Raw genomic sequence first — 25,966 nt, forward strand, 5'->3', positions numbered from 1 at the left:
TTTTACATATTCATTAAAATGGGGAAATATTACCAATTTGATTAGCCAATAAGCAGAGAGAGGAGTCTTTGTAACTTTCCACTCTGAAATAAAATATATGATTCTTCTGTTCTTGCTCTTGTTTCTTTCCAGCACATCTCACAAATTTGGTGTCTGCAGGGTCAGCAGGTAAGAAAAAAGAACGGAGGGTATCTTTGATTCCTTCTTCACATAAGGTGGAGCTATCAAATCCAAAACTACTGCAGTATACTGTCAAATGCTCCAAATTTGATGCTGCTTCATTATTTAAGAGGACATGAGCTAATTCAGATATAGACTGTATATGTTCTATCAGGGCAACTCAAGAGATTCAATTTCCTTTCCGTGTTTTAGCTCATACTCTCCAACTCCTTGCTGTCCAGTCCAGCAGAACACTCTCCCAATGCAGTTATCTGTATTTAGCTTGTGAAATAAATACAAAATAATTTTCAAACCCTACCACTCATCAAAAAACAGGAAGGAAAAAAAAAAAGAAAAAGACTAAAAGACTGTGATTTTGAAGTTTTTAGCATGGCTTTTGGTAAGTGGTCACACAGGGCTCCTGCAGGTGCTCAGGAGCTCAATCTGGTCTTGTTTCCTCCTAGGCTGAACACACGTGGCAGTCCCGTCTGTACATGCAGGTCTGGTCTGCTTTTAGGGTGAAATCCTACACAACTTTAACCAATTTGCTTAGAAACACCCTGTTCACCTGCAGGGATGTGAATGTCAGAGACGCTTTCCATCCAGCAAAGCTCCGTGCCCACAGCCACATCCCCTCCCTCCCAAACTTGCACCTACACACGCTGCACTATAAACGCCTTCACAGCCAGCTAATTACCTTCGGGATTTGATGTGCTTTCAGACAGTTGACATAATAGCTTTTGTCCTGAGCTGCCTGAATGCCAGCCTGAGAGCTGACACACTGAGACAAGCTGCTTGCCCACTGTTATCCCACATGCACCACTGCCCCCCCAAAAAACTCCATGTCTGGGAGCTGTGCCAGGAATTGTAGGATAGAAGCTCAGAAGGTAACAAAGCCCATTTGGACTAGGACTACTGTGGGAATGCTTAAAATCCACGAGGGTTCATGGCAAAATTCAGCACTGCTGAACTGCGATTAAACCAGTAATTTACTAGCAATAAACTGGAGAAGTGGGAGAGATGGGGGACTGCTTTTTGTGATAATTCCAAAGCCATTATGCTGATTACTTGATTATCTCAATTCCCAGTTGCTAAACCAAGATAAAAGACTCTTTTCATAACTTCTAAAACAGAGTGCTGCAGCTCTCCGGAGTAATACTGTACTTGCACTTATACCTGGCAACTCATCGGCACCCTTTGAAAAGCTCTGAAAGCACAGAGGCAAAACAACCTGTACAACAGCACTGATAAAAATCCAAGACAGAGGCAAGGTAGCTACTGCTGTAGAAGCAGAAACCTGGGCAAAAGCAGGCAACAAGGTTTCCTGAGTACTACCATATATATATGCGCATATATACATATATATACGCATGCCTAATATGGTTGATGAATAGTTGGGTGAGGAGACTTGAGCACTAAATGTGAGGGAATGCAGTAAAGCAGAAGAAAGTCGTAGCAAACTTTCAGGTCTGAACTTGAAACCTGCTAGCTACGTTCAAATGCCAAGGGAGTGTATGAAGTCAGCAGTTGTATGGATGCTACTGGAGAACATCAGCTCTTAAAGATCATCTCCATGCCAAAGGAAAGAAGGATGGGAAAGCAACCTGAAAATCTCAAAATCACCCTCTGCCAAAAGCAGGAATGGGTGATAAAGAAAAGGTTGTGCCACACAGTCAAAAGCACATGGTACCTCTGGACCTAAGGCTCTGCCACATACTCAAAAATACATGGCACCTCTGGATCTGAGTTTGAAAATGTGGGCAGGAAGGTGCTCTGAGAGCACTTCAAGCCTCATGCAGACAAAAGGAAGGGTCTCTGCAGGTGATAAACACAAGTAGTGAAAAACACAGAGTAACTGTCTACATTTTGCAGAAGTATATTGCATACATGAATATTCTTTATTTCTTTATCCAATATTCAGCCTGAAGGATACAAAGGATAAACGGGCAGCTTCTTGAAGAACCTTCTTCCGCAAGGCTCAGAGTATGACAAATGGGAGCAAAACTCAATGCTGAACTGGAGCCAAAACATGAGGCCATTAGTGTTAGCAAGAGGTTGAAGTTCTGGGCTTTGGGTGATGGAGAAGGAAGCTGGTAAAAGATGTTATGGATGAGATGACTCAAGCCCAAAAAGAAATATGAGGACTTTTCCATTAAGTCCTTCTGTAATCCTGCATAACTTACGGAATGTATAGGCTTGGAGATCTGGGCAAAGGTGAAGATTTTATTAAGGCAACTGCAGCTCAATAAATCTCTGAAGCATTATCAAGCGCCAGCAGGCAATCAACAACCCAAAGCAAAAAGCAACTGGCTTTTTACAGAACACTCAGAGAAAAAAGGCTTTCCTCCTTCTATACTTATATAAAATAGAAAGGAATTTAGTTCAGGACTGGCCCCTGCTAAAGCAGGAGCTGCCAGCCCAGTTAATAAGAGAAGCCAAGGTCAGCAAGAGCACTGGGTCTCTAGGATCCTTCTTGCAAACCATAAGGACACAGGGCATGGTGGTGCTGGGCACAACCACTTGCAAAGACTCCTAACACAAGTCTGTCCCAGGAAATTCCCCTAATGTGAGGGCATGTTCAGGTGACCTACGCAGGAAACAGGCAGAGAAGCAGAAAATCTAGAGAACAGACACATCCATATGGTGGGGAACCAAAAAGAGGTCATTTGGAAGTCTCTCCTGTGCACCTGCAGAAACAGCTGGACTTCAGAGCTGTTCGTGCTTCTCTTTTTAATTAAAGTGTTGGCTAAAATGCTTTGAAGCAGGTAGATCTGGAGAAATATAGACATTTCCTACTGTTTAAGTGCACATACAGGAAGATTTAGCCTAAAAAGGGAAAGTGCAAATAAAGCTTGAAAGCATGCGAGTTTGTTCCAAGAAGGCGAGGTATCAGGGATGCTCTCTTCAATGTCATGACAGGTTTATGTGAGTTGCAGTGAAATGGGATGGTCAGGCACAGCTGGCACTTTCCTGAGGCGCACCATTACCTTCCCTCAGCCATGACATGCAGAGAAGAGCTCCAGCCTCAACCCAGCAAGGTGCTCCACGCCAGCACCAAAGCCCACGTGGGGGAATGTGGCCTTAGGTACTGGGCTCCAGGCAGCTGAACCAGGGGGAAAGCTCCTCAACAGCTCACGAGCTGCATCCCATACTGGGTGAGGAAAGCAAAAGCCAAACATCTCCATCAAGATTGCTCTTGCCTTGTGTTTGACATGGCCACCATAGTAGCTGACTACTAGACTTGGTCTGCTCAGTATAGAGGAACAAGGCTTTCTAAAGTACATTTCATCTGACAGTTTTGGCTTTCTACCTTGGGAAGATGCCATGTGACAGTGGAGGAGGCTGCTCATCTACACTGACAGCAGCAGGAATTTCAACCACCAGCCTGGGAGAGATGTCAATACTGCACAAGCCCAGCATGAGACCACACAACAGTACGGGGTTTGGTTGGTATGTGCTATAACATTAGTAAGACAGAAGTACTACCCAAATATGTGGCAGGACAAAAAATGTGAGTGGAATGATGCACTGTTGAGACAAACTGAAGAAAATCATCCCTTGTTCTGGCAACCTCCTGTAAACCCAATGCCACCAAGAGGAAGTGACTTAAGTCTTATATCTCATTAAGTTACACAATTCTCTGGTTTTCAAATTAATCCCTGGGTTATGCACCAAATTCAGCAGTCTCACTAGAGCTCGTACGTGTTGGTTTACACGCCGCAGAGGCACTGCCAGGAGCATCCGCTCATGGCAACCAGGGCCTGGGTTCTCACTTGTGGAGACATGGGGGTGTTTCCTGAGAGATGTGGGGGAACCTCATTCAGGATTTCTTTTCACTTAACCCAGTCAGTTTTCCCTTCAGGGAAACAATCCTCAATACTAAATATATTTTGGAAAGAAGGAGTCAGACTAGAGACAGCAGGGAACAACTATTCTTGGCAATGCGAACACTCGTCCTGAAAAAAGAGCTCTCTTCTTCAGCTGTGGCAAACAAAATACCCATTTCTTCTCCAAATCTTACCCCAAATTTTCCCATATGGCAAAATGAAAAATTATGTTAGTCTGTTATATACTTTAAATATGTTTTATCACTCCCAACACCATACTCAAATATATACATACTGTTTTTCTTGTAGAGGAGAATTTCAAAGCAGTTTGACTCATAGTTGTCGAAAGTCTGTCTGACTTTTTCAATGGTCTTCTTGTCTGTCAGTTCACCATACATAAAACTGAAAAAGAAAAAAATGTTTCTCTTTTTTCTAGACAAGCAACAACTTTGTTACAGTCACCTTAAACAGCATAAGCATTGGAGATACTATTAACTGTCATTTACCAAAGTTTAATTATCATTTATACTTCATTTAAATATTTAAAGTATCAGAAGGAAACCTACAATGGTGAGTAACCATGACCACCTTTTTACTGCAAATGACAGCAAATAAATCTACTGTAATGTTTCATTAAGTGCTTTTCTGAGCATATCTTTAAAGATATACAGTTAGAAAAAGAGCTGACAGCCTATAAAACCATTATTGCCACAGCTGCAGGGCATGAGAATATTGCTATCAAAACAGAGAAAACTGAAGAAACCCTCTAAAACCTCCCAAGTTTTGTTCAATCCTCTTGAAAAAACTCGTGGAGGAGGAAGGGAAACTACTACAGGTAAAGGCTGTTGACTGAATCAGTGGCTACAAATCTAATCTTGTCAAGATGCATCTGGAACAATAAGATAATTGGAATGATTTTACTAAATACATATCACGAAATGAGGGAGAATTTAACCAATAAGAAGTGATGACTGTAATTGTCTGAAAATTCAGCACAGAAAGCATTGTACGAGTTTTCTCAGTGCAGCTACATCTGCACTACTACCAGACAATGAAATTCATACCTTCATTTTCCTTACTGTATACTGGATTTCTTTAATATTTCAGTGAAAATAAAGAAAACATTAAAATGCTTTTGGAGACTAATCCCTCTCCAGACACACTACAAGAAAATGGATTTTTAACTCTGCTGTGTTTTGACACTTGACCATCCCATCTTTGCATTTTTTCCAGGTTAGACTTCCAGCTGGTTTAAGCAAACTGAACCCGCTGACCTTACTTTTGAAAGCCTTTGTAAGGAAACAGTCAGGCTTTCATTGTCATTCTTTCCTGGATTAAAAATAAACGAACACCACTCTGTGCAAATTCCCAATTACAGAACTGAAGGAAAATAGAACGTGGGATAAATGCTTTCAGACATTTGGATGAATATACTTTTAATTGATCTGACTCTTTTTTTTTTTTCCATTTTCTTTGTTCACAAACAGTTTGAGCTCCAGCTGAAACCTACAATGGACAACCCTACAAATACGAAAGAGAAAACAAAAGCTATCAGTGCCCCTGTGGTTTCAATGCAGCTTCTCTTTTATTGATCACAGACCTCCAAAGATTCAATAAACATTTATTTTATGTTACTGTTCTGAAAGAAACAATAAAATAGTACAGTGGTAAGTGACTCGGCAAGCATTAAAATACTCAATGAAGGCCAGACCGTGAACCTTCTATTTACACAATCAACCAAGGGGCATAATGGGGCTGCCCAGCACAAGCAGAACAAAGTGCTGCCCAGCGCAGGTGATGGAGCCAAATGTGGAGCACCAGAGCAACTCCAACAAGCTGAGAGACTTGGAGTTGTTCAGCCTGGAGAAGAGAAGGCTCCAGGGAGACCTTATTGTGGCCTTTCAGTGCTCAAAAGTGGACGATAAGAAAGATAGGGACTTTTTAGCAGGGACCGTTGTGATAGGACAAGAGGTGATCGTTTTAAACTAAAGGAGGGGAGATTCAGGCTGGACATGAAGAGGAAATTTTTTACACTGAGGGTGGTGAAACACTGCCCAGGGCTGCCCAGAGAGGTGGTGGATGCCCCATCTCTGGAGACATCCCAAGCCAGGCTGGACAAGGCTCTGAGCAACCTGATCTGGGTGAAGATGCTCATGGCAGGGGTGGCACTGGGTGAGCTTTGAAGGTCCCTTCCAACCCAAACTGTTCTATGATTCCCTATGTCACTACAGGTGTTTCTTCACTGGTAACACATGGAAAGCCATTGATAAATGAAATGTCATAACTAGTACCTTTGGGATGGCAACATAATGGAAACACCACAAGGGCAACTACTCTGAGGAGATGGTTCTACCAGGGCACAAGGCTTCATTAAGGTACTGCGTATCATTAGCATACATGTACAGCTTTAGGAAATGCAAAACACAGCTACTCCTCATTTTCAAATGACCCGTCTTTCCCAGCTTCACCTGATAACCTATTATACATTTATATGTGAGATGACAACAAAAAGGCTTTGTATTTTTTTTTCTAAACTATGCCTTTTTTAATGCACTGATGAGGTAAAGCAGATTGCTCTCCTGCCTGCAAGACAAATTAAGAGCTGGTAGTTTTCACACAGCCTCTTGTGAAATTGAATTGTCTTTTTTTGTTCGTTTTTGTTGGGTTTTTTTTTTTTCTTGAGATTAAAAACCATATTTCTCTTAGTTCTGAAGGAAAAAAAATAACAAGAATTTGTTGAAGTGCTTGACTTCACATGGCTTATAATACAGGAAGTCATCATTAGTTAGTGTTAAAATGACAAATAGTACTTGGCGTTCTGAGTGGTGGACGATACCAGTTACTGAATACAATCAATCAACTTTATGTTTTAAATTAAAGGCAGCTTATTATCGCAGTAAACCTGTAATACTCAAATCTTACATTATTTTCACATATAAAAGACAGTGGAATAATAAAAACATTTTTCAGAAGGCAATTTTTAACAGCACTGAAGAAACCTCAAAGCCACTCACTGTGGAAGTTACATAAGATCTTTGCTTATCACAGGTTTAATTTAATTTAGTCTGTCCTATTTTGTACACATGGAGTGACTCCTACTTCTTCAGTCAATCACTCTGTCTTTTTCTGCCTCATGTTTTTTGTTATTTAGTGCTTGTCGAGTGCCTTCAGTGCAAACTGTATGAGACATAAATACCAAAACCACCCTGCTACTGGAAACCTTACCACCTAGAAAACAGACTTAACAAAGAGAAACAAGACTTACTGAAATACTCAGAGAAAGGCTCAATCTTAGATAATTTCCCCATCTCTGAAACAGACCATTTATCACTTAAGATGCCTGGGCCCTCAACTCCCTTTGAGAGCATCCCCTGGCACAGAAAAGCCCCATCTGAAGCTTTGTATCATGCTCTTCTGTCCTTTGCCAGGATCCAGAGCAGCAGCATCAGAACAGCTCCAGGTCTGCAGTGTGTGCCAGGGTGGTATTTAACAGCTGTTTGTGAGAAATTATCCAGGACAGAGGACAGGTGAAGCACAGAAGGTATACGATCCTGCATCCAATTTGCAGCTGTCATCCAAAAGCATTGGATGAAATGGCATCAATTACAACAAATATCTACCCAGGAGGAACAGCAAATACAGATACACCTCAATAGCTTCAAAACTGTGCAAGTTAAAGACTGGGCACCATTTCTAAGGAGAAACAGTGAAGCTCAGCAAGGTTTCCTCATGTGATTTTGGCAGTGCAAGGAGGCCTCTTCACATACACAAAAATCAGGTCACTGAGGTGACATCCCAGTATCAAATCAAACTTTTTTCAAGTCCGCCACACTGCAAAATCTGATTTCTTTGTACATGGTGGGAATTTTGCCATTAGCTTCACTGGAGCCAGGATTTCACTTGCAGACTCTTTAATGCCACTTATAATGGCAATAAATCAAAGCATGAGAGAGCAGAGGTGCTGACTGGAGAGCTGCAAGTGTTTTGGTGGAAATGCCACCTGTAAACAACCACATCAACAAGCAGATGCAATTCCATCCCCTGTACAGCTGGAAGGCAACACACAAATAGGTTCTAAGAGCAGGTTTCCTCTTTGAAAACAAAACCAGCAAACATTAACTCCCAGCCCAGTTCAGGCTCTCAGGTGCCAGCAAGGGTAAGCAAAGCAAGGCCTGGAGCAAATGCCAAGTTTAAAATGCCAGGATATGTTTATTAACCAGCCACTCAAAGGGTGCCTGCTCTTCCTAGGGCTTAGTGAGAATACGGGGCTTAACCGATAAGCAACAATATTAGAAATCACTGACACTACCTGCAACATTAAATTGGGTTTTAATGTTTTGTAACTGTTTATTCTTTCAATGTATTCATGAACATATACATTGACATGATTGTGGGCAAGTGGTCATGAAATAAGTGTTTTTCCTGCATGCTGGCTCATCTATCACTACACCTCCAGGCAGGGGTTTTTGCATGGTTAATTGAAGGTTAGAGGTGTCGCAATTGCAGATGCCCAGTGCCTCCTGGGCTGGCAGCTCATTTTCACTTGGCACAGCAATGCTTCACCAGCACACCAGTTCTTCCATGAAAATCCCATGCATTTTAGCACTCACTTATACCAATTATTCTATATACCCGCCCCAGCTACACCTGCAATGCTGGGTGCCATATGCTTCTAGAAAGAACACACATCGACTCCCATCACACAATATTCACGTAGCCTGACACTGTGCCTTTCATACAGTGCCCAAGAAACTAGGGAGACTGGCACTTGCACTGAGATATTTCTAAGTGATTTTCCTGCCAACGGGCACATTGTTGCTGATTAAAAAGATGGGTGAAGTGCAAAATCAAATTGATTACCAGCTTGTCACAGGAATAACTAATTGCCTGAGCTGGAAAAAAACAAATCGCTCGCACCTGCAGTGCCTTCAGTTTATCCACCCTTCCCTGTGATGAGCATCAGCAACAACCACCTGACACTGAATATGATGATGGCATATGAGCATCCCCAATGCTCATACCGGTGGGGTATGGGGTGGGACAGACAGAAATAGGATATAGTGAATACTTGCTGGGCTACCATGGGTAAAAGCTGATTTGAAGTCACCACACCTTACAGGCAGAGGCAAACTAATCAAATATTGCAACATTTATTAATTGTCCTTTATCACACTCATGAGCAGTAACAACAATAGCTCAAGTCACGGGCTAGATTTACATTGTTTCTATCAGTGCATTTTTCTTTGGTTGGGTTTTTTGCACTAAAAAGCTGTAAAAACAGACCACTCCTAAACCTGCAGTAGAGGTGTGGCACCACAGCACTCTTACCCCTGAGCACTTGCCTTAGAACAGTAAAGAAAGCACATATAAGGCAATTTTTATGTATAATGTAACATAATCCAGGCATAATACCAAATATAGACTGAAAGCATGGCTCAGAAAAGAATATCAGTATTAGACCCAGATGTCAAAAATCCTCCAATGACATTCTACTGAGTAAGCCCAAGCAGGCACCACTGGCCTTCAAGACTATTTTCCATTCCATACAGCTGCACAGCTCTTCATTAGAGAGCAGCTCCAAGACATCGCTCTGGAAGGTGACACGCTGCATGTCAGACCATGCCAAAATCCTCTCCAGCTCTCCTTTAATCTGCAAAGACTGGGATGACTCCTAAGAAGCAGGAAACATCACACTGCATACATAACTTCACCAGCTAAGACCCAGAAATAAAAGAAGAACTAGCTATGCTTTGAGATTCAGAGGCGGATGTATAGAATGAAGATTAAAGAAAAAAAAAAATCTTTGCTAGCAATTCCATTTTTGACAATAATTCCTCCTTGAATTTGCATCTGTATGATTCACCTGTAAGATCCATTTGAATGTGGCCAAATCAGGCTTCTTGTAAATGGTAACTAGAGCCCATATTCACAAAAACACTCAAGTGGAATAAATCTTTTGGTCCCCTCAGTATTTGAGGCATAGGGGAATCATTATCAGAGAGGTATTGCTAAACCTCAACTTCCTCAACATTTTCCTACAATCCCATTCTGTATTTATAATTATTTTAACACGCAGAGACTCTAAAAGTGCTGGCTCATAGCAAACTTGTACAGTTCAATAACCAGGACAGCAGATACCGAAGGGGAAAGCACATATGTATATCTGGGATGGCTGTGATAAGGCTGTTTTCTTCAGCCCCACCGAGTCTATTGACTCTTTTGCTACTTTGCGAATGAATATTTCATTTCAGCAGCACATGCCTGTCTCTTCTCCATTGCCCATTAGAGGACATCCAGCTGCACAGAGCAACCCTGGACTCCCCAGGCTTCCTCCCCTTCCTTGCATATGGGAGCAGTAACCACACGTCAGTACCTGTCTCTCAAAAATCATCACCGTAGATATGCAGCCCCCTCCTCCCAGTGCCTGGGGTTGGTCACTCCCTGAACACATCAAGTGAAAATGTACAGAAACTTGCATCTCAGCCATTCTGTATTGCCTCTGTCCCTCATTTACTTTGCTCATGCACACATGCACATGCGTTAGAGTTTCAGTCTTTCCTTAAAGCATCTCCTTTTAAAGGATGCAGCAGACAAGGTGCAGATGCATGTCTAACCCTAAATCACAGCTGCCTGCTCCTCAAAGACAGCCAACAAAAGGAAAAAGCCATAAAGCTGCATAAAGCTGCAATGCTTAAAGTAAATATATCATCAGCTTAATCACTCTCTTGGGAATAAAGACACAGTTTGCACTTTACTGTGCTGCTCTCTGTGTGTGTGTCAGAACAGGGACCAACACAGGATACAGAACAGCCCACTGCAACCTGGCTTGGTAACGGAGGAATTAACAAAAATCTAGTACAAAACCCCTTTCAAATATATTACCTAAACCCCCACTTTCTATATTGAATCATTAGTAGCGATATTAGCAGGGATAAATTTCAAAGTGTTTTACCAAGTCCTGGATAAGTTGCTGGTTTCTTTCATTTAAAGCCTGCCTCAGTACTTTAATTTCTGCAAAACAATGCTTTTCTTACATCAATCCTTTTTTCCATAACCTCATTGTTCTTTCCAGCAGATGATAATTTAAAAAGTGCATTGAGTGGCAATGAACAGACAGTCAGCATACCTGCAAGTGCTACTCTTCTGCATGACGTCAGCTCGATGATATCCAGAGAGTTTACAAAAACCGTCATTACTATAAACTACAGGCCAGTCCACAATCTGTGCATTTCCCAACAAAAAACTGGATTCTGAAAAGAGAAAAAGAGAGAAAGGGCTGTTGTCAGTGGCAAATTACATTTAAATCCTCCATGTGTTACACAGTAGATGCAGAGTTATTCATGACAGTAACTTCTATTTTCAAATTTCAGAGGGAACTGAAATCAAAATAGGCAACAGAAAAGAAATCTTAATGAAACAGGATAACTCCTGGTAATGCAAGTTGGTTCTTGCACCCCGAAATACTGGTATAAGCACTGATGTTTCAGCAATTTAGAAAGGATTCATTTATTCACAACATCCAGGCAAGGTATCACATTTGATTTTCATTTCATATGTATCATGAAATCAAACTTAAATTAACTTGCAAACTGAGTTTTAAATACTGAACTGTATGTGTGTGCAATGCTGACAACAACCCTCTTGCTTAAGACAAGTAAATTTTTCCTCCTGGCAGGTCCCAGTCTGATGAGCAGGACACAGCCAGCATCCCTGGTATGAGGGACAGAGAACACAAGGAGCCACTGGGGACAGGCGAGATGTGCCCACCAGATCCCATGGGACCACCAGCCACAGCACGCCTGGGAGCGCAGATATTAAGTGACCCACAGGGAAATTGAGCACGATCAAGGAACTGATGAGTGCCAAGGGCACTTACACGTTGAAATAACACAAAACACATATTGAATTTCAGTGCCAGCCTATTAAAAATGCAAATAGGTGGCTTGGGCTCATCCTAGTAACATGCATCCATTGCCGTAAATACAAAATATGGGCAGGGAGAATTTCTAGGAGGCTGAACTCAGGTCTAAATATCACTTCAGTCATCTGTTCTTTCAGTCAGTGCCTACAGTTTACATACACGGACTGGCACCAACACATTATTACTTAGTCCTAAAATAGTTTTATTCACTAGCTTAGAAAGATTATTCAATTCCTGTTTTTAGCAAGGCATATCCAAAGAAGGAAATACCCATTTTTTTTAAACACAATGTTGTGGGATTTTTTGTTCATCAGTGCCTTAAACATTTCTAACTTGTTTCAGAACTAATATTCTCACTTAGTAGAGGTTCTCAAATTCTAGTCTGTGATGATCTTCATAGTTTTCTTAATTTTACTGTTAGTTTTCCATTTCATTTTGACAGCAGCTATGGAACTAACTGGTCCCAGTCATTGATGCTAAAATGCTATTAAAATATAACTATTAACAATCACTGCTGTATAGAAATTATAGAAAACATTCCTTCCAGCAGTTCTTGTGAGGAAAATTTAAGGAGATTTTTTCAGATTTTCCTCATAATAACCAAAGAATGGTTATGCCAATTACTTACAGACATATACTCAGGTGCACACATTCATTTTCACATAAAAGTGACGCTGGGTTTGCATGAGCTACACACGCCATTCTCAGGGTATTTATAACTGGATTATTCATTATGCGAACATTATTCTGTTGAAGAAGGAAAGTGTACTGAAAAAAAATACTATGTCTTTCTTTTTCCTTTATAAGCATGCATTTGGAAAAAAATAATCTGGAGATTATTGGATTTTCTATAGAAAAGCAGATTAAAAAATATTTAAAAGCCAAGCAATGTGAGAAATAGAAGCTTAGATTTTGTGGAATCTAACACTTTTAAGCTCAAAGAACTTATCTGAATCCATAACAAATATTCTTAAGCCTAAATACCAACTTTAAAAATTTGCTTTCCTACCCAAAGGGAGATAGATACCCTCGCTACAAGCAGCAGGGGATACGGAGCAAAGCCTGAGCATTACACAAAAATCTCCCTGGCTTTCCGCAGCCCTTTCCGCACCAGGGGCTCAGCCCAGCTCCCCTCAGCACCGTGCAGATACTAACGCAGAGACATCCTCACCTCATGGAAATCAAAGGGTTCACTGGAGCTCATCCTATCGGGTTGATGTCCCCCCAACACCTTGTATCTTCTCCAATTAGGAAAAGGGGAGACAACACCCTAAACCTGCCAGGCTCCCTTCGTGGCCACCACTCTCCCACTACTGCACCCCAGTAGCTGGAGAGAATGCAAGCACAAGCAATTTTTAATTTCCCACAGGGAAACAACCAATATTACAAGTCCACTGGTTAGATTTTAGATTTGGAAGATTTCTTTATGGGATTATCTTTCGCCAAAGTTTTGCTCACATATATAGATACAATGGGCACAACCTGGGTGATGAGAAACTGCAACATCAAACACACTTGTGGATGCTGTGCACATCTGGGTGCTTGCCAGAGGACCACAGTCCAAAAGCAGCTAATTCTGCTTTGAAGCCTTCCCGTCTGACAGACATAATCTTGATTGTTTCAGGACACAGTACACAATAGAAGTTATTAACACATGTTGCAGCCAGCAGCCAACATACAGCATTTAATTGTTGTCTTCTATGGATTTTAAACTTGTTCACATCTGAGAGGCTCAAAATACTTGATGAGGCATTCACTAAGCTGATCAAATCCACCAGAAACTTGGGATGGAACAAAACATAAAGTCAAAATATTGATAGTTTAAAAAAATCCCATAAAACTAGAAAAAAAAAAAAAAATTGAGACTAGAAGTATTTTGGTAGATACTAGTATTTGTAAGGTTAGATAAGTGGATGTACTAGGAACTTGAACAGATATTAGAATATATTTTCTTTTGTACCCATGAATTTTCCTTTACTAAACTGACTTCTTTTTTATCCTTGTCTCCTAAGCAAATACAGCTTATGCATCCATGCTCAGCATGTGAATATGTATGTGTGTGTCCTATTCCAACTGGAGAAAAATCTTGAATCAATGTTTGCATCTTGTTAGAGACCAACAAATCTAACTGTGGGCACAAAGCCATAGGAACCCACGTTTCAGCGAGCAGCTTGATAAAATTTAAGGAAGCACAGGTCAGTATCTGATCCTGGGGTTTTATCATGTACTCAGGTTTCAGCAGCCACAGGACTCCATGCCTACCCTACATTTTATCAGGAGTCACGTTATTTTCTCCAAACAATACATACATTAATTCTTCTCTATTTCTACAGTTTATACAGATCAAAACTTTAGGCAGATTTAACTTTAATTAGCCACTTCATACCGTGCTGTAAACCTCCAAACGGTGTGCTGGATGACTGCACACTTTGAGAGAACCTCTCTTTTTAGGCCATAATTTCTTAAACTCACAGAGTGCAAAGGGACACAGGGGAGTTTTTGCTTTGAGTCCTCTGCTATGACTCCTTGTATATTCTCTTAGTATGTCCCCATTTTGAAGCCAAACCTTGGTCAGCAACACAGACTCCTTAGTAAAGAATACAATCTTAGGTTTTCTAGGAGTTTTGTGTAGTTGGAGAAGAGGCTGCTTTACATCGCGTCATCACCACCATTCATGAAGATCCATTTCTGCAGTTACCTCCCCTGCAGTTGGGTCCTAACAGCCCATCCTGGACGAAATCCACCTGCATACCTGACTTCCATATTTCTACAACTCAATTACATGTTTTCCTTATTAAGAAAGTTAAATCACAGTTGTCTCTTGAGTTAAGATTTCCATCAGTCTGATTATGGCAAATTCCACTCTGTTCCATTTCCAGCTGGCTGCTTGAACCAGGTGTAAGAGACAAGGGTTGGAAAAACCTCATTTCTTCTCCATCTCCAGTTGCCATAGGGCAGCCTAACACCAAAAACAAGCCTGTACCCTTCCTAACACAATTGGCTACGTGTACCTCCCAGCCTCCTTTGCCAGCAGCTCCAAAGCAAGGACCCTCAGTCAAGGACACCTTGATGTCCCTCTGTGCCCTGCCATAGTGACTCTGTGGTGAAGTCCCGTGGCAACCTCTTAGCACAAGCCAGGCCTTCATTCAAGTAGATCAGGTATAGTAAAGACCTGCCTAGAGGCTGCCAACTGACTTGCTCCTTACTGAGATACATCCGCACTCACTGTGTGCAACAAGGAGGGACCCAGACCACATGTAGTCACCCGGTGGCAGCCCAGGGACATACCCCGCTGGCGTTGCTGCAGCCAAGCGCTGCGTGCACCTCCGTAGTCAAACCCCAGGTTCACCCCTGGTCCTTCCATTCCCCATACAGCCCACACTGCACATTGGTTAGTTCATAGCAAAGATGTTTTTTGGAGTGAGCCAGAGGACTTTTAGATAATCAGTCTTTTCCAAAGCATGGGCATGAGCGCTGCAATGCCACACACCACAGAGGGCCTCCCAGGGCAGATGCCTTCTGCAAGACAGACCCAGACTCAGACTCCCTGACTCTGGATTCAATACACAAAAGCTATATTCTGCAAGCTGTTTTTGTAAAATAATATAATCTATTGGAGGTATTATCAAGGAAAAGTATTTCTTAACAGAATTTAACTAATAACTGGACAACGCTGAACTCAGTCACTACATCTACACCAGAACACCTGAATTTACTCAGTTTTTAAGTTTTAAGTTTTTAAGTCACTACCGTGACTTCACTGGAAGAAGAGTATCACAACAGGGACTGCCAAGGATAGCCAAAGTAATGCACAAATAGAGCTCACATTCTGTAGTAAGACACTGGTAACTAAAACTTGTGCAGTATCTGTGCTGTGGGCCAGAATGGAAAGGCTCTCTCCATGTACAGTAGCAGCCAATCTCAAAAGTATTTTACTATGGACACTGGGACTTCTCCCCTGGTCTGCCAGACACTGGCCATGGCTTAATGCAGGACCGTAAACCTGACAGATCAATCATCTGATCCAGTATATGAAACTCTGTGCAACTGGGACCCAGATCACCATGTGGTGATATCTCATACTCTGAAAACATTAACATGCAGCTAACTTCAGATCCTGCATGATGATTAAACTGAAATGTCTGGTAATCCTTGCCTGGGTTTCTCCGATGCACTGAAAATGCATTTCCACTTTTCATTTCCTTAGAGATAAAAGTCAATTTAAAAGTCAATTTTTATTATTTCTAAGCTTGTCTTGATGTCATTGCCTCCACCAATCACTTTCTCCACCCATCCCCCTTTCTGATACATTGCAGAGAGCCCAAATCACAAATCTGTAGGTTATATAAGTTCTTTGAGTAGACACATCTAAACACCAGTCTCTGCCTATAAGAGACCGGGGAAGCAGGGCTCAGCCAGCACTCGCCTTTCTCAGAGTTGCTAAATTCCTCTTAGAAAGTCATCAGGCTTTTTATTAGCTAATACAACTCTCCTATTTACCAGGTTTAATGCTGATGGCAAGGAATTGGGGCATTAGAGATATAGAGTTAGCAAAATTTCAGGTTGGAAAACACAATTGAGGAAAACAATTCTTAAAGGCCATATATTCGCTGTTGGTGCGCTTGTATTTTGTAAAAAGGCGCTTTTGTATAAAGGCAGGTTATGCTGTAGAGCAGCAAGCCTTTAATCTTTATCTTGTAGTAGCTAATACTCAACACAGCGCTGAGCCTTGTTTTGTTTTAGTCTTGTTAAAAAAAAAAAAAAAGACAGTTTGCAAGCAAGTTTTCAAGTTTTTTAACCAACAAATTGCCCAAAGCAGTGTAAAATTCATGTTATGTAATCACGGGAGAGCAAGAACAGCTAAATCATTCCAGGAGATATGCTTAGCCAAGTGAGAAACGTTGTCGCTAACCATCTCTTCTGAGGAATGTGGGTACCACTTGTAACTAAAATTGTTTAAATCACCATTTTTTGAATTCTATCTCTACCCAAGAAAATAGGAAACTAATCTTTTTAGAGAAGTCACCATTGAAAAGATGGGTTTTTTTAAAAAGAAATGAAGCAGCAGCAGAACACAAGTAATAATAATTATTATTATAATAAAAAGAAGCAGTTTTTCAATCTAGGAATAAACTCCTGGCTCAAGCAACTTTACACAGAGCTGTCCTTTAGAATTACCACCTTTCCACTACAGCCCAGACCTGACAGGCTCTGTGAAACGCCTGGAATTTGCCTTTTTTGCTAATGCTGTCTTATAAAAGCCCCAAACCACTTAAACTGCTGCCAGCTGACTCTTCTTGTAACTACACAGGGTCAGCATATTGCTGCAGCCTTGTTTAGATCATCTTGGAAAACTCATGCGTGCGTTGGAGAGGTGGGGGTCCTAAAAATATTTCAATTTTTTATTTTCTTCTAGCTCTCCTGAGCAAGTCTTGGCCCCGATAATACATATTTCTATTTGTGTTATTTAAAGTGACCCCAACCACATGCTCAAGACATACTGAATCCCCACAAGATAAACCAGAAATTCCTAAACCCTTTTGGAGGGTGCTGCCCTCTGAAATCAGCCCCAATGGGCACCAGCATCCCTCCAGCTCTGGGATCCACTGCAGAGCTTGAAGCAGAAACCTCCACCATCACTTTGTACTCCTCGCTATAAAACAACATCGCTGTTTTCTAACAAAGCTATTATTTCCCCTGTGTCTTTAAAGCATGCAAAACATCAGTGACATCCAATTTATTGAGCACAGTAAGTGCGGCTTGCCTGAAAAAAAAACTCTCAAAGGACTAACTCTTTACGTCACCTTTCTGTACCAGTGTTGTTTTTATTTGTGGAAACACAGAGTGCTAAACCCAAAGCAAGATGCCACCATATCAACTATGCTAAAATGATCTATTTCTTGCCCCAAATAAGTGCACCTCAAATAAAACAAAAGATGAAATATTAAATCCACGTCTAAGTTACTTAGCTGGGAACACAACAGCTTTTAGCAATTTAGCAAGTGAGGTCAAGAAGAAAGATTAGAGTCTACCTGGAATTTACCTCCTGAAAACTTAAAAAATTAACTTGAATCATTCTGAGTATGAAAGGCTACAAACAGTGCAGTTCCCTGCCTTTATTGTGGCACAACATCACTGACACCAGGAAGAATTTGGAGTCAATAATGACAAGACAGTGTCCCTATGAATTGCCTGCAAAATGACATTTCATACAATTCTGATCACAGGTTCCTCCCGACATATTCATTTACCCAAGAGTTAAACTAATCCTCACCTATCCTGGTTATCTTATCAATCTTATCACTGCTGAATCTGTTCTCTATTAAAATTATGCAGAACACAACATAGATGTAGCGAGACTAAATTTAAATTGGAGCACACTGTAGGTCTCGAGAAAGCCACACAGGCATCCTCGAGGAGCAACCAAAAAATCAGATTTCTAGCTTTATACAAACAAAAGCACTTGCTTCACATTCCCAGGTGAGAAAATTGAGGTAACAGTAGTTGTTCACGGGGGCTCCTCTTGCAAACACTCAGCCCAAAGCTCATCCTGGCTGCAGCTTCACAGAGCCCGGCTGTATCACAGAAAATCTGTTTTGGCAGAGAATTGTCTGCCTCTCCCGTGCTCCACTCTCTGTGCAAGTGGCTGAAGCAAAACTATCAACAGGGGGTACGCCAGCCCCATACTGAGGGGCTGCTCCAGGCAAGGCTCCCAAGGGGGATTCACACATGGGTGCAGGATCGGGCCCTGGCTATCGGGGTTACCCAGGGCTTGACATTTAAAATAGCTGGTCACCGACTGTGCTAAACAAGCATCAGACTTGGTCATTAACAAGCATCAAACAGGTCATTAGAGTGCTAACTCCAAAATCTTCTTCTATTACTTAATTTTATCAAACCAGAAAACATTATTTTTTAGTGAAAGATTTGCAGAAGAATAACTTAAAAATCTTAGTTAGCCACCAAACATTACCCTGCTAAGCAGGCTAATTAAATGTACTTCCACAGCTCACTTAACTTCCTGACATATTCTTTGGCTGCGTACTCCTTCTAACAGCAATAAAAAACCTGGATGTTTACTCGGAAAAAAAAAAAAAAAAAAAAAAATCAATAATTTCATTTTTCTCTCTCAGATTTAAACATTAACCTGGGAACGCAAGAACTCTTGCAGTGACCTCTTGTGGCAATTGCTCAGCAGTGCTCAAGCCTCCCCCAGAAAACAACGACTCTCCCATCGCCCCATCCCAGTGCCAACAACACACACAGAAATATTAGAAAGAGAAGACCTACAACTTACAAAGCAGCTGATCAGACCTCAAGGAAATCCACCTATTCCTTTAGCTAATGATATAGCATTGTTTGGGCTTCTGAATTAACACAATGGTATAGAGCTGTGATAATATTTTTCTTTAAAAAAAAATAAACACATACAAAATAAAAACATTTAGATCATGTAAATCTCCCTTGATTTCAGCAGCAGTCAGATATGCTTAACCTTTCTGCACTCAGCAAGCCAACTTGAAAAGTAAGGAAAGCAGGGCACTTGCAATTGAAAACTTCTCACAAATGTCATCTAGTAATGCTTCTTAGTGTAAAAATCCACTTTCCATTGACGTACTTATCAGCAGGCCCCCTGCAGTCATAGAAATTGCAAAAGGAACCCTCTGCTTTCAAATGCCCAAGAAAGCCATAATGACATAAGCTCCTTGGTCATCCCTTCAGCAACTTCTCTGCAGTCAACTGAACTGGAGGATGGGAACTTTCACCCACAGTTTATTGTGTCTTTATGTAGAGATTTAGGGAACTGCTGAAGGACACATTTTTTCAGAGGAACCCCAATGACAGACATACTGTAAACTTGAGGTAATTTGCATTAAAGAACTTTCTTTCTGCAGCGTATGTGACTTAATTTAGATCAGATGAATATGCAGCCTGTTTTAATTGAGGGGAGAGAAACCACAACATGCCATGTCCTGTAAGACCAACAATGTTTTGTCACCCTGCAAGACATCAGGTACATTACGTGGGTTGGTAAAGGAGGACAGGAGAGGCAACAGACACTTATTTTATCTATTCTACGAGTGTAATAAAAATCAAAACGGTGTCTTAGCACTATAGATGTGACACTTATTTTCCTCCCGCTTCCTGGGTAACCTGCCTTGGCAACACAGTCACCTGTAAGTGGAGCTGATACTTTTGCCCATTAAAGTCACAAGGCCCAAGCAGGGCGCAAAGCTCTGTCTGAAGAAACCACTTCGTAGGAATATAGCAAAAAGCTGAAAAAGGCCAGGAATTAAATGCTAGCTTCATTAAAGCTCATGGTAAAATTTCCATGTAAGCCTTACAAAGCCAGGATTTCAGCTTAAGTGTCAAAATACATTTGCAAAAACCTGAAAGACCCATTCTGCTGAGAAAGCTTCTATGAGTTATTGCAATAGAAACAATAGCCAATAATGAGGACTCTTATACAGATAAGACTATATATAGTCTTTCACTAAACTAAGCCCCGCTTCCAGACTGTTAGCACTCCTTATTCCATAGTACCACAAAGTCCCAGTGTTAACCTTTTCCCAAACTCCGTGGTGCTGAGAGAGGTCAGTATCAGCAGGAGTGCTGAATGCACTGAAGAAGCAACCAATAATATTAGTAATAATGGGCACACACTGCTGAGAGCATATTAGGGGAGAACATTGCCCTAAGGAAGACCCTTATTAAAAGTCCAAAATACTAATGGCAGTAAAAGGCTGTCACCTTAATGTGACTTAACCCAGTGCTCTCACAAAACACTTATTCTTTCAGCTCAGCAAAACACCTGGTGTTCTTAAGATCCAGGGCACAGCCAAGGCTGTAGCGAGGTCGTATCAATCTTTGTGAGCCTCAGATAAGACCTTTACTCGATGTGTTTTCACTGTGCTTTAAAAGAAAGGAAAAAAAAAATGCAGAGAGCGCACTGAGATAACCCTGGAGATAGACGTGCGTGTCCTGCAGGCTTGTCCCCTCTTTACCAATCGCAGCAGTTGGTCTAACAACAGACCCTGATTTTCCTCACAGACTTTGTCTCTCCTCGAGTGGAGCTCACCTGTGGTGTGGGCAAAGAACCCACAAAGCAGCCCAGAGGTCACCCTCCACCACCAAATGCTTAAGGAACCACTTACAACCTGTCCCTGTCACTACTCTAAACAGTTGACAAGCTCCAAGGTGCAAAGTGGCCTCCAAAACAGAGGTTCCCCAGACAGAGGGACACTGTGGGACCCCCTCATCACTTTAGCAGTCATTCCCACCCTTCCCACACGTGTTGGCTGGGAGGTGAATGCCTAGCATGGCAGCCCAGAAATCCCACCCCTCCACATGGAGAACAGAAGAGCCACGGCCACCCTGTTCTGTTCTGCAGGGCTATTTGATGTTTTGCTCATAACTGACTCACCCTGGGTGCTTCCCTCGCAATTTTAACCTCATTTGTAGCCAAAACTGGGGTGAAAAGGAAAAGTTCACAACATTCCTGAATAAAAATGCATAAATAATGCTAACAATTGAATGTATGATTGCTTTTAACACTAGGCTGGCCACCACACGAGATGTGCACACCATGTTCCCACTATGTCACTTCTGACTTCCCACATTTTAATATGACTGTTATTTTGTCTATAAATTTTGTTATTCAGATGGCAATTCTGTGTAATTTCTCTCTACCTACACTTCATTTTGAAAGCATTGCTTCCATTTCACCTGAAAAAGAGCCTGTCTTCCAAAATATCCATCTACTTTTTTCCAGCCGTACCTGTTGCCTAAGAAAAGACATTACCTCTGTCTACAAACCTTCTCCTGGTTGGTGAGAAAAGATTTATGGTCAAGAAGTGCAATGGGATTGCATAAGTATGAGAAATCTGAAAAGACAGTGTTCTCTAACCAGGAAAAGTGATAGAAGCACTTTTATTTTTTTGAGGATGCTGAAGATACACTTCAAAAAACAATTACCAGTCTTTCCTTCATCCCATTCCTCAACTTGTTAATGAAAAATCTCTTGGAAATTGGTGAATCCAAGTATAAAAACAAAACCCAGCACACATTCAGCAGACCAAATCCTTGTCTTCTACCAAGCACTGGCAGGAGATCCTTGAAACAGATTTTCTCCATTGGATACCATTACGTTCAAATTGAACAGTGCTAAATCCAATGAAAATTACTATTTCTATAAAGGACAAATAACTTTATGTTGCGGATGACAAAAATAAGAACGAAATCATGTTTCAGAGCACAACACTGACCAATTACATGAGTTAAAAAGAAAATTCCCAATGCACTTTTCGCTTTGTTGTCCAAGGGGACAGATTTGCCTCTGTAGCATCACGCTTGGGCATCACCAGTGGCCGAGACAAAGCAGAACAAATCACCAGGTCAGCATGATTTATGGTCCTAAATTAGACCAGGTTTAAAACTGGAGAGAGATACGTGCTTTTAAAGCATAATGTTCGAAAGCCTTCTGAGCTTTTCCAGTTTTTGATATCTCAAAGCTTTACTGAGCTTTCACCAGGGAGGACACATGATTTAATTAGAGCATCATATAAAACCACAGCAGTCCCAAACTGTGTTCCCGGCTCTGCCACTGATTTGCTGCACGACCTTGGGAAAACAACTGTGATGCCCTAAGCCCCCATTTACACCACAATTTGAAGAATGGGTTGGAAAAGCCTCTGTGTGTCCTCTTCCACAAGGAGCTGTGAAGTGTAATTAAATTCCACTCAGCACTTTGAAATTATCAGAGGGAATGTGCTATATAAACCTCTATTAATTAAGCTTACATTTAACATTCTGGTAAATAAATACACTACTGCAGGAAAGTAGCTCTTCATGATAGTGCAGCTACAGAGCTTGACAGGGAGTCGGCTGCTGACTGCAGAACTAACACAGGCAACATAAGAGGGAAGAAACCCCCCCAAAAATGGTTGACGGCTTAATACAAGGCTGGCATTTTAACATACAACATTTTAAAACAAATTCTAGGTCCTCAGCCCACTCCTGCTCCTGTGGAGGTCAATGAATCACCAATTCACTATATTCCATCAAAATCAAGCCAACACACCCCATTAGAATGAATGCAAGGTAAATCCAGAATTGTGCAATAGAAAGGTGGAAAGGAAAACTTTCCAGCACAATTTCACATCACATTAGGGCCTTAATTAATAATGCATGTGGCAACTTTTCTCAATGCTCTGCTCTGGCCACCTCTCCCACACACATCCCCACACGCACACTGGCACAACAGTGCTTTGGGACGGCAGGGTTGCCCTGAACTTGGGCTGTCCATGCAAAATCTTTTAGCAGATGCAAAGTCCGAGGTCTCTCACCAGACTTCATTTATGCAAACACTCATATGTTTCAGTAGTTAACTAACAGTGCAAAGACTACACGAGAAAGGAATGTGACTAGCACAAAACCTGCCTAAAGCAGCACCTACAGGGATACACCTAGGGAGATGGTCTGCAGCCACGTAGTAACTTTAATGGAGCTGTATACAGCACTCTGGATCAGCGCTTTGCACTGGATGAAAGGGTAAAATTAACTCCAGCAGCAAGGAATAATTTGATAGCCATGCAGTCCTGAACCAGTCCTGTAAATATTCACCTACCAGAGGAGCTGCAGATGAGTAGTTGCAGACAGTTCTTTACATATTTGCTTAGCCACAGGATTACCATCGTCCAAATCACAGTCACTCCCTCATCCTCTTTCCCGATACCTTTGCCACAGACTTTAAAGTGCCACAGAATTGCAAAGACTTTGAAACCCTGAATGAAAACGGTTGCAAGCCCAATTATTAGAGAACTAAAGAACAAGCAGAAGGGGAAAAAATGACCCAACGAACGGAGAGGATACTAAAAATGTAAATGTTGACTACTTATTTTCAGTTAAAAAAAAGAAAAAAAAAAAAAGAAAAAATCTACATATTCATAGTAGCAATAACGATGTATGAAGAGAGGGGGGACGGGGACCGGACCGCGAAGGGCAGGTGACAGCGGAGCCCGGTGGGGCACAGCAGACCACGTTCCTTGAAGGCACCGCTTTGGCACAGACCCATCAGCGGAGCGGCGGGCACGGCGGAGCCACCGCGGGGATGGAGGGAGGGATGGATGGACGGAGGGATGGATGGATGGACGGAGGGATGGATGGATGGACGGAAGGATGGATGGATGCATGGATGGACGGACGGACGGACGAGACCTCTCACCGCTTGAGCGCCGGACAATGTTCTCCAGGAAGGTGTTCTGCGGTGCCACCAGCCCTCTCTTGCCCCCCGGCATCCTGCAGCGCCGGGCTCGGGGGCCGGGGGTGCGCGGCAGCGGCGACAGCGGCGGCGGCGCGGGGGGGGGGGCCGGCGGCGGCTGATGCGCCCAGTGCCCGTGAGTCGCGCAGGGGCGGCCGCGGCCGCTCATGGTACTGGCGCCCCCGCGGCGGCTGCAGCGCGGACTGGGACCGCGCCGCGCACGGCGCCGCCGAGCGCCGCCGCCCGCTTCCCCTGCGCCTGCGCGCCCGCCCCGCCGCGGAGCCGGGCCGGGACGGGGCGGGGGGGGCGGAGCGGCGCGGAGCCGCGCGGAAGGGAGCGGAGCTCCGCGGGGATGCGCGGCGGCGGCTCCGCGAGTCGCGCTCGGTGCCGTGTCCCGCTGGGCATCGTCCCCTGGCTGTCGCCGAGTCGGGCGCTCTGGGGAAACCCCTTCGAAGTTTTGCCGTGTCCCCCTGAGCGAAACAAGCAACCAAACCCTAAACCCCAGCGTTTTCATCTACACTTTTTTAACTTTCTTTTTAATTTTGAGACGGCATTCCCATGTTCTCAGCGGCTGGATTAGGGGAAGAGTACGAAGTGCTGTCTGACATAGGGGAAGGTGGCTGCATTTTGCCCACAAATGATAACTGTTAAGTGCAAGGTAACATGTAAAATGCCAGCCTTGCATGAAGCCATCAACCGTCTTTTTAGAGGATTCCTCCCTCTCCTAGTGAGAGCAGTTATGAGAGGGAGGTAACAGGAGGCAGATTTGGGGTTAAAACCCTGTTTTCTATCATTTTATCGAGGGATCCAGCTCTACTGTGTTGCTCCTGTGCCAGAACCCCAAAGGAGCAGATGAGTCAGTGCAGAGAGACACCACGCACCAATTTCTGTGTAAGCTCTTCCCTACTCTTGACCCAGCCGCATTTCTCTCTCCAACCTTTTCAGCACTCAGACAGTGTCTTTTAAAGGTACGGACAGAAAAATCCTGAAAGGAATTTCTCCACCTATTGCTTCTGCCTCTGCTAATTTTTCAAGCTGCTGCAGACTAGAAAGGATCATAGAAGGGAATAAGAGATGGAAAATCACTGTTTTTCTAGGGCAGGAGTGTGCCCTGCAGAGCACATCCCAGTGTGCTGCACACCTCTGCCCTAGTTGCCACAAGCAGCATTGCTTCTCCCAGGGGACATTATTCCACTGTGGGAAAATCAATTCGTTTTTTTATTTTCCAGGCTGTTTTCAGTACCTCCTCCTTCCCTAGGTCTTAGTCCAACAAGTCACACAGAGGTCCTCTGCTTGGAGTTCAGGGGATGTTTAAAATCTCTACCACACCAGGAGCTGTTGCAGGAGCAGCTCTTTCAACCCAAGCACCAGGATTGCTGTCCCTGCCAGCCAGCCCTAAAGCAGCTGCTGGAAGGAAAAGGTCTGGTTCTGCTTTCATTTAAACACATGCAAATCAGGAGCAGCTGCATTAGAATCAGCTTGTGAATGGTGTTATGAAACTAGCTTGAGAGGTGAACCAGACCCTATTTGTCAAACACTTATTGATTTCCCCACCACCACCACTCTGAAACCATCAGAGCTTTCCTGAGAATGGTGTGGTTTAAAAGAAGCCCCTGCTGAGATCTGCCGCAGATATGGGGAAATTTGGCTCCTGGTAATTGCCAGGTGGACAGCAACGCCTTCATTTCTTTTAAGTGAGCAGCAGCCCTATAGAAACATCTGTGTACAGGCAAATACTATGTGACTGGTCTGTCTGGACAGTGTTGCCAGGACCTCTGCTCCCCAATTCCCTTTGTTCCA

General features: G+C 42.6%; 1 protein-coding gene across 2 annotated transcripts in view; it reads right to left on the reverse strand.

Moving 5' to 3' along the window:
* The window catches only part of KCNH5 (potassium voltage-gated channel subfamily H member 5), a 157,951-nt gene extending 133,523 nt beyond the window's left edge, over positions 1 to 24,428 (reverse strand). The window contains exons 1-3 of one of the 2 annotated variants that reach the window (XM_065063249.1): positions 24,131 to 24,428; positions 11,113 to 11,236; positions 4,282 to 4,388 (exon numbers count right to left, since the gene is read on the reverse strand). In XM_065063249.1, coding sequence (XP_064919321.1) covers positions 4,282 to 4,388; positions 11,113 to 11,236; positions 24,131 to 24,335 — 436 coding nt within the window. In that variant the 5' untranslated portion in view covers positions 24,336 to 24,428. The remainder of the gene's footprint in view (positions 1 to 4,281; positions 4,389 to 11,112; positions 11,237 to 24,130) is intronic. The other variant, XM_065063250.1, reaches the window with a different exon arrangement.
* Between the last annotated feature and the right edge of the window lie 1,538 nt (positions 24,429 to 25,966).

This window comes from Columba livia, chromosome 5 (assembly GCF_036013475.1).
Source record: "Columba livia isolate bColLiv1 breed racing homer chromosome 5, bColLiv1.pat.W.v2, whole genome shotgun sequence".
In the NCBI taxonomy this organism is placed as follows: Eukaryota; Metazoa; Chordata; class Aves; order Columbiformes; family Columbidae; genus Columba; species Columba livia.